The 17,702-nt window shown below is 35.1% G+C and overlaps 1 protein-coding gene across 1 annotated transcript in view; it reads right to left on the minus strand.

The window, feature by feature from the left end:
- Positions 1-346: 346 nt before the first annotated feature.
- Positions 347-17,702, minus strand: part of LOC140241162 (uncharacterized) — a 30,124-nt gene continuing 12,768 nt past the window's right edge. Inside the window, exons 8-16 of the mRNA XM_072320926.1 lie at positions 17,000-17,113; positions 16,076-16,189; positions 15,552-15,665; positions 13,129-13,245; positions 11,565-11,681; positions 8,809-8,925; positions 4,507-4,623; positions 2,422-2,987; positions 347-838 (exon numbers count right to left, since the gene is read on the minus strand). Coding sequence (XP_072177027.1) covers positions 716-838; positions 2,422-2,987; positions 4,507-4,623; positions 8,809-8,925; positions 11,565-11,681; positions 13,129-13,245; positions 15,552-15,665; positions 16,076-16,189; positions 17,000-17,113 — 1,499 coding nt within the window. The 3' untranslated portion in view covers positions 347-715. The remainder of the gene's footprint in view (positions 839-2,421; positions 2,988-4,506; positions 4,624-8,808; positions 8,926-11,564; positions 11,682-13,128; positions 13,246-15,551; positions 15,666-16,075; positions 16,190-16,999; positions 17,114-17,702) is intronic.

Consider the following 17,702-nt stretch of genomic DNA (forward strand, 5'->3'; position numbering starts at 1 on the left):
GGAATCTATATGCCTATATGCTATGAACGCTCCTGAGTACTCCTAAAAGGTCGGGAAAAACGTTGTATTATGAAAAAAAAAATGTGAAAAAAGTCTGCGTTTACTCGGTATGAATGTCCCAGGTGTGTAACCTGACAATAAGTCTGCGAGAATAATTCCCACAGTGTGCGCATTAAATAAAGTCAAGTTAAAGGGTAGGTGTTATCTTTCGAAGGTTGCCGGCAGGTAAGTGTGTTCAAATTAATTTCAAGTCCTCGGATATGATGATCAGAAATGCTATATATTTTAATCAACTTTCAAGAGTTAAAAAAAAAACAACCTTGATTGGAAAGTTCTTGAGTGAGATATGGATTATAGCCTATCTGGGGACTCACGGTTATGCCACGATAAGGTATTTCTATATCATTCTGATAGAAATTCCGTTGTATTTTGGTCTCAAGTTATCTTTGAATTATCACAAAAACAGTGATGTAGAAAGTGATAAAGTAAAATCAAATTCGACGAGGGAAAACTTTTTTTTTTTCACTGCGACATATGGAGTTTATGTATATTCAGAAGCCTAACAAGTTCAACTTTGTTACACTGTATAGAGAGATGATTATATCTCGCAAGTCGGTGAAACGCTGTCAGTCATACAATGTGTCAATCAAATAGTACATAATTATTAGGATACCGCACAATTAGATCTTCAGGTGGTAGCTAGATGATAGTGATGTCACCGGTGGGTAGTAGTTACCATGCGGTCGTCCCTCTCAGTTGGGGTCGTAGGGGGAGGTACTGAGTTCATTGTTACATAGTCGAGGCTTTCATCTTGGTCATTGAACGTGGTCTCCGAATCCTGCAGTTGGTACAAACACAACTAAACAAAGCAACGGCGGAAGTGTGAAAGCCTTAAATAGACCGGCTGGTCAACCAATATATTCAAATTTATGATTGTGTTCTTTGTTTTTTGTATGGTCTGGTTTTTGCAGAGAGCATCTGGAAGCGAGAAACTCCCTTCACTTTTGGATTGGGTTCATGGTCATGTAAGGGTGGTGATCACCAGTGCCATTAGAAATCTGCATTGAAAACAAAATAAACCAAACCAAACCAAAACAAAACAAAACAAAACAAAACACAGCAGTGACAGAGGAATGAAAGTCATTAACAAACAAGCCGGTTTACAGCTGTGATCAAGTTAAAGAATGCTCAAGTTCAAGTTTATTATTGATAAAAGCTGTCAAAACTGGAACAAAAGGAGTCACAGCTGATGTAAAGGTATAGCAGGTAAATCTGTATAAAAACCTATTTAAAGCTCCTAGGTGAAAACAGGATAATAACATTTGTCGGGAACAAACAAAGACCAGCCAATGGCTTATCCTAAGTTTACAAAATATGATTAGTAAATGGATACAAATGACATGAGAAACAATATTAGCAAAAACAACAGAGGACAAATTCGCATAATGTGGTTAAAAGTTGTACTAATGAATTATTTTTGCGTTAATTTTTTTTTTTTTTTTGCTTTTAGCAAGAAAGAAAAAAGCATTTTCCCAATTCCTCCTTAAGACAATTGCAGAGTTTTAGACCAAAATATTTTATTGTTGTGCGTGAAAATTCTTAAAGAAAACTAAGGATATAAATGTGATTTGACTGCCTCAATTGTGAGATTGGAAAAAAGACCAATTTTCTTTCAAACAGTCACAAAGAAACTTTGGTAAATATTAATGCATATTTGAGAACATAACGTTTGTATGTTGCAATTTGTATATATATATATTTGGAACGTTTATTTTTTCAAGTGTATTCCTTTTGAGCTTTTTAATGCATTCTGGTTGTTTGTTTTTTATAGAGTGGGCATAAAATATGAATGTTATGTTATTGAACTGCATGGTTTATTGCCGTTCTCTTCATTGTCCTATCATAACTATCAGTGCTATCAATTTTTTGAACAACCGAGGCTGGTGTTATATGCCAGGCCGTATAGGGTACCTACATGCCATACAAAACAATAGCTGGACTTTGAATACTGTTATATTATTCTTTGAGTTAACATACCATTCGTGATCTTTGTTTTCATCAACATTATTATTTTCACCGTCATTATCATCATACTGATTGCGGCAAACAAGAAGTTTGATTATTGGGGAAGTAGTTTATTGAATTTGTGTGTAGAAATAAGAGATATCATTGCTTATGACACCAGCCGGTGTAGAGTCGAGGGGGATTTTAGTACCCCCCCCCCCTCCAATTTAAAAAAAAAAGTACAGAATGTAATGATAACGTAATACGACGAATAAGAAACTAAAGAATGACAATCAAAATAGTATCATGACCATTCCTGTGATTTTTTGTCACAGCAATATTGCATTCAAGCCCCCCTTTTTTTTTCTTTTATACACAGTCGACGCATTATGATTCTTAGGATGTACTCCAACGTACCTGTCCACATGGCGTTTCAATTCTGGTGCTGGGAAAACGTAGTGATTGGTATCTGTGGTCGCTTTCGGGAAGTACACACGGAGGGTGGGTAAACGCATCGCGAGCAGGTCCTGTTGCACCTGTTTCTATTGCGGTGGCGTACGTCGGGGCACCTGCGCTGGCATTCTGAGCAAGTTGAGCATAGTAATGATAGTCCTGTTCTTCTGACGGTGGTTGATCGATAGCGGTATAAGGGGGTGGCGGGTATGAGGGATGAGCAGGCTGGAGCTCGTCAGGCTCAAAATACGTGATATCGGAGCGGTGCCTATCGGAGCGTGGTCTCATCTCGACTTGCTCGATATGGTATGTGTGATCAAACAGAGGTGGAGGGTTCGGTTCGACGTATGATTGCTCTCTGCATTGACCCTGGGAGATGGCTGAACATCGCGACTGCAGAGCTGGCATCTTGTTCTTCTTGTTGTTACGGTGGATCAACAAGCAAATGACGACGAAGACGATGACCACGATGACAAGACTGACACTCAGAGCTATAATAGCCGTGTCACCTAGGCCTGCTGAATTAGGCACTGAGAATGTAAAATACAAGAGACAAAATGTAAGCGTACAACGGTCCTTCCATTGAACCTGTTATACATTTGTGTGTTTGTTTTTTCTTTAAGAAGGGAACTCTGTGTGTGTGTGTGTGTGTGTGTGAGAGTGTGCGTGTGTTTGAGGGGAGTTAAAGTTCAAGCCCCTGCCCCAACTCAGAGACTCATTTATGACATAGGTATAAGAAAAAAAAATAGATTGATTCTCTTTACGAAAATCAACGACAATTTTATGCATATTTTTGGTAAACATAGGGCCTATACGATTCATGCTGAAACGTAGCCATTGACATCCATTTATTTGATAGAAAATACATACCATTAAAATCACTTTTTTTGAACTACGAGTCAGATTAGATTTGCCACTCAAACCGTCTTTACTTTCACTCTTACAAATTTTCTCCACTTGCACGCATTCAAAACTGTCCGATGTGGCGATGCAATCTCCGTTGTCGGAACACGTAGAATGTGTACATTCTACACACCAGAAACATCATCTGACATTTTTGATAATGTAAATTTCACATTGACTGTTAATGCATATAGATAAATACAAAAATATTTTCATGTTTTACTTGATTGTAGTTCGGCACTTCAATGAGGAGAGATAAAGCAGGGAGAAGAGGGACAGATTGAGAAACTGAAGAGAGAGAGAGAGAGAGAGAGAGCTAGAGAGGGAGAGAAGAAATAGAATAAAAGGTGAATGCTTAAACTGCAGAGTATTAACCTCAGACATCATCTAAAAGTCATTTTTGAATGATTTTCTTTTCTTTTATACGACGCCAGTCAATCGGTCGTCATGGTCGTGAAATAAGTAAGCCCTTCTCTACGTTTTGCATACACATGCATGGAAATAATTACACTGATAAGGAGGGATGTTACAGTTGTCATCGCAAAATTCTAACAACTACACCAGTAAAAAAAAAAAAGACATCACGTTCAAGTTATTTATTTTATCCTAAACAAATTTAGATACAGTGAAACGTTTGAATACACGTAAACGATAAGAAATCAGTACAACAAAGAAAGCCTATCCCAAATAAAATGAAACTGAACCTCAAATGCAAAATATATGTTGTAGATTTTATGACAAAATCCGAAATAAAGTTGATGAAGGCGGGGACTGCTAAGAAGCAGAGCTTGTAGTTTACAGTTCTCCTCAATGTCTAATTGATGTTGTAACTATAATAGTTTAGAGCACTTTCCGTCGTATCACAGTGTTGTAATCTATTCAGAACCACTGACATTCCTTATAGGACATGGCGTCTAGGCCTCGATCTGAGAACTTTTCTGTCTCATTTTCTGCAGTGCATTCTCTTCTGTTCCACCATCTCATCACCACGCATCTACAGTGCCATTGACATTTCAAGTGGCAATGGGGATGGGAGGAATAGTCTAATTTCAGGTAATCTTTGCCTCCCTCTGAACAATGCTGAACACACTTATACACTACTTTCCAAGTGTCGCTGTTGTGACCATAAAGCTAAGATTTCATTACCTTCTTCATCACAGTTATTTCCGGTAAATCCCGCAGCACAAATACATTCGTAGTCCCCGATGAAGTTGATACAGGTGGCTCCGTTCAGACACACACCCAAGCTGCATTCGTTAATATCTGTTAGTCAACCGTTTCACAGTAAGAACAGGAAAAGAATTTAAAGATGTTGCATTATTTTGTCATTCTATATTAACAAAAAGAATGCTCACAGTTTTTAAATACTATGAGATAGTACTAACGTAATTACAAAATTAATAACGCCTGACTAGTGCAAAATGAATAACCAATTCAGGGAAGGCTTATTTTAGATAACAGGAATGATGCCGTTTACTTAACATCTAACTAGGCAAAATATGAAAAATTCTCGGGGCAATGCAGAGATGTGATTGTTTTGATCCCAAAACTATATATCGACTTTATCAGAGATAAAACTTCAAGTTAAAGTTAAAGTTATCTATTTCCTTCCCAACAAGATTTAGATAAAAGAATGTTTGAATACACATAACACAAAATCAGGACAACAATGTAATGAACAACAAACTATGAACTGAGATACAAATATAATTACATTGGAAACAAATTTGTTTGAAATGAATTTGGACTGCTAAAAAGCAGCGTTTGTAGTTTGCAGTCCCATATAAATATATATATATATATATATATATATATATATATATATATATATATATTGCTCCTTGTAACTATAATAATAGTAATTAGTATAGCATTTTCTGTTGTATCACAGTAATGTGATTTATTCAGACCTACTGGCATTCCTGAGGACATAGCGCATATATAGGCCTGGATATGAGAACTCTTCTGTCTCATTTTCTATAGTAATTTCTCCGTAACCTCTCCGCACACCAGCCAGTCAACAGTGGCAACGTGAATGATGATGATGATGACGACGAAGACGATGATGATGATAATGATGATGATTATTATCATTATAGATAACACTATATAGGACTTAATACCGCATGCATCTACGATACAAAGAATTTTAATTAAAATACATGATAAAATTACCAATATCGTGATATATACACATATATATATACACTCAGCAAAAAAAAGAAAGAAAGAAAGAAAGTAAACACTTTCCCCAATACATATTTGTCATAGAAGATTTTGATAAAAATCGTTGTGTCATATACCATATTAAAGGTTATTTAATTGGCTCTCAACCTGGTAGGGTAATTTAAGGAGAAATTTTACGCATGAGTGAACACATTTGTTTTTATCCTCCAAGACACAAAACTAAAAATTACAAAATTTGGCATTTTGTCATTACATTTGCAAATGCCCTTCAAGTTAGCAAAGATTACAAAAGATCAATCAAACACAATGAGAGACATGCATGAAATAGCAAACATAAGTTTTCGTTCCCTTGTATCCCTTTATATCCTCAAACAAAAACAAAGTGGGAAAATAAAGGGGGAATAAGAATTTTCCGTCGAATCGAACTTCAAATGACACAGGGAGTAAGCCGCAAAAGCTGCCAAAATGGTCATAATTTCTTTATTTTATTCTTTTATGTGTTCACTCATGCGTAAAGTTTCCCTGTTTATTGACGTACCAGGTTGACTGCCAATTGAATTACCTTTAACATGGTAAATACACCATTTTAAAATGTAGCCTTGAAAAAGTGCGTACTTTATTTGCTGAGTGTATATACACACACACAAATATATATATAACTTATATATATACATATATATATATTTATTTATATAGCAATGATAATGTCACAACAGAGGTATGCATTAAATGCCAATCTTGATTTTAATTAAAATAATTCATAAAATAATATATAATTTATATAAATAATTATTTCTAAAATAATTTCAGATTATCAGTTTGGTTTCCGGTAAAACCACAACACATCCCACGCAATACTTACCTTTTTAGATAAAGTTTCAAAAGCTATTGATCAATTTCATCATACAATCGGCGTTTTCCTGGACTACTCCAAGGCCTTTGATACCATTGACCGCAATATACTTCTTTATAAATTATCACATTATGGTATCCGAGAAAAGGCCTTGGAGTGGTTCAGGAGTTACCTTTCTAACCGTAAGCAATTTGTTTATGTTAATGGCATACATCTGTCATGCAAAATGTTAATTGTGGAGTGCCTCAAGGAAGTTTGCTTGGAACTCTTTTATTTATCCTTTACATTAACGACATGCCGAATTCATCAAGTATTCTTACCTTTCTATTATTTGCTGATGATTCTAATGTTTTTTTGTCACATTCTGATCCTAATATGTTAATTGATATTTTAAATGTTGAATTGGATAAATTACTTCAATGGATAAGAGCAAATAAATTGTCCATAAACATTAAAAAAACTAAGTGTATGATTTCTAGCAACTCTTCGGAAAATGTACCTAGGAATGTATATCTGAATGACACAGTTATCGAAGAAGTTTCTTCAATCAAATTCTTAGGTTTGATTATTGACCGTAAACTCACTTGGAATCTACATATTGATTCCATAAGCCGTATTATTTCAAGAAATATAGGTGTTATAAATAAAGTTAAATTTTGTTTACCCAAAAATGTTCTTTTAATGTTATATTCATCTCTGATTTTACCTTATTTGAATCAGGGTATACTCGCCTGGGGAAACACACATTCTTCTCATTTGGAAAGACTACATTTGTTACAGAAAAAAAGCTCTTCGTATTATTTGCAATGAATCGTGGAGAAGTCATACTGATGTGTTATTTCATGAAAACAAAATCTTAATAGTTAAGGATTTGTATTTTTTACACCTAGGACAATTTATGTACAAACTTACCAATAATTCTCACCCATTTGTGTTTGAGTCCATGTTCACTGAAAATAGATCTGTTCATTTTTATCCTACCCGGCAATCCAACTCATTTCATTTGCCATTAACTAGGACTATGTTTGCTAAATTTTCCTATTTTCCTTTACTGGCCCCAAATTTTGGAACACTCTTGATAATTGTATGAAACAATATCTAAGTTTAAACACATTCACATTTAAACTGAAGAAGTTGTTCATAAATTCTTACATAGTTGAATGAGTTATATTTTAATTAGCCTTAATTTTGATCTCTCTTTTATATTCGTTATACGAACATTCTTTTCTTTTATCTATTCCTTTCCTACATTATGTACATATACCTCGGTGATCCACCGCATCATGTGCCTCGCGTGTGCTGGTATAGACCTTTCATCTCTTCTCCTTTCTCGCCTTTCCCTGTCCTCTTGTCTCTTTCTGTTTCTTCTTTCAAAATAATTTCCTCTTTTCCTCTTTTTCCTTTACTGTGTTTTGTTTTTCTCTCTCTCTCTTTCTCTTTACAAGAGAGGTTGCTTGTGTTTGTTTGTCCGTTTGCTTGTTTGTTTGCATGTATAGGTCTGTATGTGTTGTACACCTTTTATATTATGTCTAGCTAATTGCTTTTTGATGTTATTTAGTCTTTTTGTCCACGAGGAGACTGCAAAATGCAAGCTTAGCTTTTTAGCATGTCTCCTCCATTTCCTGCAACTTTAGTTTCAATTCAATTTTCATTGTTTACTTTGCTTTTGTGATGCGTAGTATTGTCAACTTCACGTATTTTTCTTTGTTACTACATTGCATTAATGTTGTGTTATTTTGTGTATGAAAATGTTGTTGGAAATAAAATAAATGAAATGAATGAATGAATGAAATATATATATATATATATAGCAATAATAATGTCACAACAGAGGAATGCATTAAATGCCAATCTTGATTTTAATTAAAAATTTTTAATTAAAATCAAGATTGGCATTAAATGCATTCCTCTGTTGTGATATTATTATTGCTATTTCTAGTACTGCCAATACGCGGAGCAACTACAATATATATATATATATATATATATATATATATATACACATATATATACATATATATATATATATATATATATATACACATATAATATATAGACACAAAATATTGTGAACAATGGATTAAAAAGATGAATTTTGAAGGAATGATATAAACTTGTCTACACTTTCAACGTTTTGAATATGAAAAAGGTGTATGTGCCAACGCGATGGATGAATGGAAGATAATGCACCATTTCTAGAACGGGTACAAGTATGAGGACCACGAAAAATGCGATCAGATCTTTCTGTAAGAGACAAAAGTCTGGCAGCTGTATTTTGAATTCTGTGAAGTGGTGCAATGGGAGGAATAGTTCTATTTCAGGTGAGCCTTGCCGTCCTCTGAATACAGTTATGTATGCATTACATTTCGAGTGACGTTGTTTTGACCACAATTACAAGATTGCATTACCTTCTTCTTCACAGTTACGTCCGGTAAATCCCGCGGCACAAATACATTCGTAGTCTCCGATGTAGTTGATACAGGTAGCTCCGTTCAGACACACGCCCAAGTCGCATTCGTTAAAGTCTGTTAGTCACAGTCACGAAAGGGGAAAGGGGCTGTAGCATTACTATGTGATGAACGATGAGAAAGCTTCACAGTTTTTGAAAAAATATTCGATAATCAGGATGATCTTAAAATGCCAAACTGATATATTCATGTCATGTAAGTCTGATCTAGTTATTCAACATGGTTTAATCAATATCTATCTGCGCTTAGAAACATCAGTATTAAGCGCTATATAAATGTTATTCATTATCATTATCATTATCTAATTATATAAAAAGAAGCAACAAATGCCAACTAGTTGTCAAGACACTTAGACTCATATATACTGAAAAAAAGAAAGAAAAAAATCATTAAAGAGATGGTATAGTTTTGGCAGAGATGGGGGGCTCCGATTAGAACTTTTATAAAATTAGAATTCACTTATATGAAATGTTAAAGAGCGTAAGATTCTGAGAGGGATTAAAAGTTTATTTGATGAAAATCGGTTCTGGAATGGATGAGATATCCGAAAGTACAACTTTGGTTCTGGATATCTCAGCCATTTCAAAACCGGCTTTACATCAAACAAATTTTAGATTCCTTTTGGAAGTGCATGCTCTAATATTTCATATGAATGGTTTCTAATTATCTCGCAAAACAAAATCTGAATCCTCATCTCAACTAAAAACTATACAAGCAACCCTCTAAAGTACATGCTTGATCTGTTGTAAGAAATCGTTAGTGCCAGCCATTACCAGCCAGTGACTGAAAACATGACAAGTGTAGTGCCGCATAAGTGTCGTGACATTTGCACATGACCATTACCGTTGCACATTACAAAGTTTAGATTTTATTTTTGCTTTGTTTTAATTCGGACTTGAGATGTCTAGAGTATACTCAGGGTTTCTTCACATGAAGAGCGGTGCAAATATTTGAGGCCCATAAAAAAACTGCAGTCAGTGAGACAGAGGCCTATATAGAAACAATATAGATATTCGGTTTTGAGTAAATCTGACTGCTGTGGGGAACCACACTCATCGCAATTCACGAGCACTGCAAACATGTTGATGTAACGCATCGCGGGACGGATCGCAACAAACGAATCTTCCTGAAAAGAGGCAGGTATTAAAGTGGGATAGATCTGTCTAAGAAACGTGTGTGTATGTATGTGTGTGCGTGTGTGTGCATGTATGTGTATGCATGAAATTCTATAATGTAACTGCAAATATATAGGATAGATAGATGCAAATATACATGCGGCCAGTCTCGCACAAAATACAGTTTTGTGATATTGGGAGATCGCACTATATACTATCAATCTACTAGGAGATTCCTATCCTTGTTTGCTTGTTTTTTGTTTAATTTATACATGGGTTAAAATATGTAATCTCAGCAAGTCAATCTTATGCACAAAAACATTGATTTAATCAACGTGTAAGGTAATACATACACAAATGAAACAAAATGATGAGAAAAAACAATTAAAATCTTTCTGTCATAAGCAGAGCTTCAGCTTTGGCTTTATCAGTTGTTTTTTGTTTTGTTTTGTTGAAACCATTTTGATATATACTTTGTCACTTTTGTTATTATGACCATTTCGTATTACCATTTTTGCAAAATGATATTCAAAATGATGATGACATGACAAATGATATGAAAAAATGCTATTGTACAGTAATAATATAACTCTTATAACTGTTTCTGCACTTTTGTGAACACAAAGTGGAAACGGGTTAGTATGAATCAAATCAAATCGATTATACTTTGAATAGTTTGTGATGCTGTGGGGGGGGGGGGGGGGAGGGGGATGTCGGTTTATTCAAGGCTATACCAGGATTGTGGGCGGCGCGATCACACAGTCACAGATTCTGTTGCAAGTCTTCTGAAAGTCAGGGCTGGTTTTGTTCTCTCATCATTGCCGTATTGGAAATGTAATAAAGATGAAAAAAAAGAATGTTCCTTTAATTTAATGTTATCAATGTTGGATGATGAATTTAAACTGACCACGGACATTCACATTATCACTAGGGTCAGCACAAATACAATACTTTCAGTGTTTGTAAATCTTAAGATTAACATGTTAGATGTATATATGTATATATATATATATATATATATATATGTATATATATATATATATATATATATGTTTATGTATGCGTGTGTGTGTGTGTGTGTGTATGTGTGTGTTGAGATTTCACGCATTGGCTCCACGAAGAACTGAAGAAACAAACTGGTAATGCATTTTTGGCCAATAAAGCATGATTTTATTCGACTCAAATTTTCGGCGTCCTACGCCTTCTTCAGGTGTCTTGTCTAGACTCCTGAAGAAGGACGCCGAAAAAAATAAATGCATGCTTCCATTGGCCAAAAATTCATTACCAATTCATATTATATATATATATATATATATATATATATATATATATATATATATATATATTATTCATGTTATATACATAGGGCCTATAAAGAGAGTGATATATATGAAAACGTCACCTTTTACTACACTGTCTATAGCACTATTTGCAGTGTATTACATTCTTGTAATGCATTCAGAACTATATATACTTAGGTACTCCCCCCCCCCCAAAAAAAAAAAACAAAAACAAAAAGGGAAGGGGGATATGAGTTACATTATCACATGTAGACTTGTGATAGCTAGAAATATTGTTTACCTTGATATTGGCACGTGTCGCCAGCATATCCATACGCACATTGGCAGGAAAAGCTGCCTACCGTGTTGGTGCATATCCCTCCGTTTAGACACACATCGTCATCACATTCATTTACATCTGGGATAAAGGACAAACGAAGAAACGAAAAAAAAATATTGAAAAAGAAAAATTTAGAAGATGTACGTTGTATAGATAACCTTGTTATCTATCTAATAATATTCATCAATGCATCTATTTATCTATCTATCTATCTATCTATCTATCTATCTATCTATATATATATATTAATCTATCTATATATATATATCTAGATATATAAATATAAAAGCGTGTTGGTGTACGTGTGTGTGTGTTCGTATGTTTTGTTCGTTTTACTTCAGTCATTTTGTGCAATAAAAATTGCATGAATATAAAAGCACTTTACTGCCGTGAGCCCTTATCCACATGCTACCCCATTCCCCCAATTCCTCTTGATCTGTGTGCTTGTTCTGTCCTTGTACAGCAATTTGTATGTCATGTTCTTTTTTTTAATTCATAACAATGATGATGATGATGATAATTATAATAACAATAATAATAATAATTATTATTATTATTATAATCATTATTATTATCATCATCATTATCATAGTTACAATATGCATCTCACAATGGTGAGTCACTTTTTTTCTCGTCTCCAAATCCTAGTAGCCTGTCTTACTTGAAATACATTATAATAGGTGAAGGGGTCAATTACCCTCATAGGGTAGATTGCATAGACTGCAGGGTTGGAGCAATGAGAATCAGCTTGGCTGGAGAGCCTTTCCAACTTGTGTGCCAGAAAGAAGGGGATAGGGCTTTTTCTCTCTTTTTTTTTTAATGGTGTAATTTCCATGAAATCCCCGCCGAAGTTACTTTCCCCACCAAGAGATTACTAAAATAATTGTCTCAAGGGGAAATATAACTCCTATTAAGTGACTTTCAAGACTTATATTACAGCAGCAGACAAGGCAGTTTTTAAATGAAAGAAAGATATTATTCAGAGGGGTGAAGGTTCAGCTAGGTGAAGGCAGTTTTTGTTATGAAGTATAATAATCTACATAAATACATATTGTTTCATTCTAGCCTCATCGACAACCAGTCAAATTCTATATAGAATAATATCTGCCGTGATATCACTCCTCGTAATAATCAGAACGATTACGAACTTCGCTGCATTAGTCATGTGACTGCACTATACGTCCAATCACCGATCAGTACTTATGTACATTATATAGTACATATATACATATATATATATATATATATATATATATATATATATATATATATATATATATGAATACTCATTTAGCATCAAGAAAATAACCTTCGGCGAGAACTGTGTGTATCAATAAGTTGGCTCCAAAAAGTTCTGATTAAGGGTTTGATGATGGTGAATGGGTATGATGTGTAAAATAACAGAGGGATGAACAAACTAACTGCATTGAATTAGATTGATAGACATTCGAAAATAAGAGAAATGTTCGATGACAGATCACGTGCAGTATAAAAGGAAACTGGACGATATAATCATTTAACGTACCTTCCTGACAGAGCCGTCCTTCGAATCCCGTCGAGGCACAATCACATGTAAAATTTCCAATAGAATTGATACATTCACCATCGTGTTGGCAGATGGGTGTTTCACATTCGTTGACGTCTGTAGAAATAGTCCAAGGAAGTTATTCATAATGGATGCAACATCGCTATACAGCAACACTACGTATGGCGCAGTGTGCACTTGTTGCCCTTGGACCAACTATCATGAATTTTGATCGACATCTTATTGACATCTTGTGTGTATTTCTTTTTTCTTGATCTTTAAAGTCAGCCCTCATTCTATTGCCTTCACAACAAATTTATTACAATTAATTGTGACTTTTAGTTGTTTTCTCTTATCCAATCATCGAACATCCTCATGAATTATACAATTTGCTCATTTGGCGATTTTTCGACGTCATCTTCCTTTCCCTTTTCCTGCCCCCCCCCCCCCCTGTAAAGAACAGTTTAAGATCAGAGATGTCCAAACGCATTTACGTATATTTTGTTATTCTTATTATGATTATTCTGTCATCATCATGATCATCACCAACATTACCAACAGCACTTAAGCTGGTATCTCACTGAGCGGCGAACGTTTGCGAACGTAGCGAATTTGAGATTCGCCAACTTTTCTGACGAATGTTTGCGAAAAATCAAAGTTCGCTTCTGCCATTAGCGACAGTTAGCGACTTTTAGCGATGTTTAGCGACAATTAGCAACACTTTAGCGAATGTTTGCGAAAGTGTTTGCGAACACAGGTGGCGACTATTAGCGAATGTTAGCAAATGTTAGCGACAATTTTGCAAATGTTAGCGACAATTTTGCAAATGTTAGCGACAGTTTTGCAAATTAAGCAACTGTTTGCAAATCATTTGCGACAATTTTGCGAATGTTCTTGGACCTAGAAAAGTACCAGGCGATTGTGTATAGTAAGACCCATAAAACGGCATAAAACCTTCCACTGAATTCAGATCTCTTGTGACAACCGTTCAAGATGGATTTCCAGGATATGGAAATAAATTTCTGCCAAGAAGAGGCTCAAGGTGTTGCTATCCTTGAAGAGCTGCTTTGTCAGGCTGCTGCTACAGCTATTCTCTCTAAAAAAGAAAGAGTGAAAATGTTCACTCTTGAAGAAGTGAATAACAGAAAAGAGTGAGTTTCAAGTTAAATTAGAGTGATTTTGGAGTGAAAATGTTCATTTTCCCCCATTTTTGAGTGACCTCAGGGATCACTCCAAGATTTTCGAGTGATCCCTGAGGTCACTCCAAAATGAGTGAAAATAGATATTTTCACTCAAAATTCACTCCAATTTCACTCAAAACTCACTCTTTTCTGTAATTCACTCCTTCAAGAGTGAACATTTTCACTCTTTCTTTCACTCTTTCTGCTGAGTTGTGCAGCATAAGAGAAATAAAATAAAGAAAAACAAGAAAGGAAGAAGAAAAGAAAGAGATTCAGAGAGTGCTTGTTGCAGAGGACAGACTTTAGTCAATATGAAAAGCTTTTGAAGCAATATTACAATCATGATGGAGATGTCAAGAGCTTCAAGAACTTTCTTAGAATGGAACCTTGTCTGTTTCAGAAGCTTTTGTATAGGAACCATGTGGTTACTTGTTCGCAAGCAGTGGCGAATCATATAAAAATGTTAGCGACACCGTATTACGACCGTTTGCGAATTCTTACGAGTGTTTTGCGAATGTTTGCGAATGTTTGCAACTGTTAGCGAAAATACAAATTCGCAAAGGTTCGCAAAGAAATTTTGAACATGTTCAAAATTTCTTTGCGACAAGAAAAACTGTTTGCGACAATAAAAACCGTTTGCGAACTTTCTTGCGAATGTTAACGAACCTTTTGCAACCGTTTACGAACCATGGCGAATTCCCAAATTCGCTACATTCGCAAACGTTCGCCGCTCAGTGAGATACCCCCTTTACAGCTCAAAAAATCTTGCGCCCGAGCAATGCTTATTACAGTGTACATAGGCAATGCATTCATGGTGAGCCTTTTTCAGTAGGCCTACATATATACCTGCCTATACACATTGCTAAAGACCAATAATCAGTCAGCGGTAACATTAGCTAATAAGGCTATGGACGTTTGGGACTGCATTACCAACAATGTCAACGTGCATTCTATATAATGTTGGGATATATATCAATTAAGTACGAAGTGTATTTTTCGCTTCACGTTAACCATAATTATACCTGAACACAATAATGTTAAAGGTTGACATCAAGTTGTATAACTGTATCATTTGTAAAGTCAGTCTATAACGGACTATATAGAACTGTATTCTTCGAATTCAGTAGAAATTGTCACTATTTACTCTGGCGGTTTTCAAAATACCAAACAAATGCATTCCATCATAATTATACTTTTATGACTATCTTATAGGGAGTTTCCCCACTCGCATGAAGTACGTACCATTTTCGCAGTTATCTCCTTGGTACTCCTTGGGGCATATGCACCTGTAGCTTCCTTTTGTGTTGTTACATATTCCCCCATTGTCACAGATATCGGTATCACATTCGTCTACATCTAATTATTACAAAGAAGAAAAAAAAAAGACATTCAGTCTGACAAATAAATACAGATTGATAGATAGAGAGATAGATTTAGATGGACAGGGAGAGAGAGAGAGAGATTTCTTTCCCTTGTTCGTTTTGAATACGTGTGTAATTTGTAGATTCTTTTGGAGTATATGGGCTCATCACAGTTTAACCGTGCTACGCAGGTTACAAACCTGGTATCAATGTAATCTTCATTGCATTTCATACCACTGATGTCATTAAAGAGTTATACCTACAATTTAATTTCAAAATCAAAGATATACAACTGGCATCTGATACTTTAAGTTTTGGATACTGCTTTGTGCACTTAATACCATTTCAAATCAAAGAAGTCGGCATCGCATTCTATACAGCAGAAGTTCCCTGAGCTGCAATTACCTTCCTCGCAGAAGGTACCAATGAATCCTGGAACACAAAAACATGTAAAGCTCCCAAAAGAGTTGCTACATGTACCACCATTTTGACAGGTGACTGTAGCACATTCGTCGATGTCTGTAATAGAAAAAAGATGAAAGTAAAAAAAAAAAGGCAGGGAAAATATTAGGTTAACTATTTGAGCGCAAAATGGATGGTAAAGAAGAGCTGCAAGTCAAACTATTTTTTCCCCAAAAATGCGTTTTAATTTGCCCTATGCCGTGTTCGTTGCTTCATTTAATGCCAGCGGAATTGGCTTTCAGAGTATGGGAAAAATAACTTTCCTGTTATAAAATGTTGATACAGATGAAATGGTAATCAATATTTAAGTCATAGATACCGATGGATCGCAAATAACATAGGGTGCAGTGTGCGCCCTCAAATTACTTTCAAGCCGCAATCTGTAATAATAGTAATAATGGATAAAGCACGATCGATCTTCGGGGTGGGATAGGGGTTGGTAGAGGGCATTTCACTTAGGTAGACGTGTTATACATGCATGTTAAATGATCAATTCTAGATAGATAAATCACCGAATAAATGACGAATAAATAACTTGTTAACTTTGTGAATTTCTGTACATAGGCCTAAATGATAATGGCTGCCATGTTAGAATAGATTTTTTTTTCTGAACATTATAGCAATTACATTGCAGAGGAGTTCTACCCGCGTCACAAATTTCCAATTTACTTCCTTGTTAATGCGAGTAGATGTCGTTGGAATCAGCAACTAAAATCTTCATAGTAGCATCCTAAGCGTCGGTGGGAGATATGAAAGACAGTCAAAAACCCTTCGACTTTAAGGACAACAAATTCATCTCCTTAACATGTGCTGAAGCATAATCATAGTTCTATGCTGACATTTTCGTTTTTGTCTCTTGTGTCATACCAGTTTCACAGGTATCGCCTGAGAACCCCTGTGTGCAAGAGCAGCTGAATCCCCCGTCCACGTTGATACAAGTGCCGCCATTTAGACAGACGTCCATTTCACACTCGTTGATATCTGTTTATAACAATGGATAAACGCACACACAAATGATGAATCTTTGAAACAACACTTAGAGAAAAATTTTATTTTCAATTTCGTGTATATTGAAATCTAATATATATATAGCACAGTGGGAAAATATTCTGACCGATGCAATACTTGCATATGAGGAAACGTTCATAGATAAGATAAATATCTCATTTTCCTTAAAAAATGCACTTTTAAAATATCTTAAGAACTTCGGATTTTTTTTTTTCGTCCTCCCGATTTTGTTTTTGGTGGTTTTTTTTTTTGTCTTTCGTATAAGCTCCTTATGTTTTTCTGAGGTATCGACAACACTCGTGATGCAGTGTAATCTGTGTGGCTGAGAATATGAGAATTACAACATCTCCAGTTACAAAAAACTTAAATCTAGACACTGCGAAATTATGCAAGTCGGAATATCACTTTTTCCCGAGAGCGCAGTCATGTTGGCACATGAGGTTAACATTTTTTCGAAGGTAATTGCAAGTAAATTTTAGAATCTAATTAACGGAACTGGTATTCCTGATAAATTTCCTACGTTTACTACATACGGAGATAAATTTACTACGTTTGATTAAGT

The sequence above is a fragment of the Diadema setosum genome, chromosome 2 (genome assembly GCF_964275005.1).
Source record: "Diadema setosum chromosome 2, eeDiaSeto1, whole genome shotgun sequence".
Taxonomy (NCBI): Eukaryota; Metazoa; Echinodermata; class Echinoidea; order Diadematoida; family Diadematidae; genus Diadema; species Diadema setosum.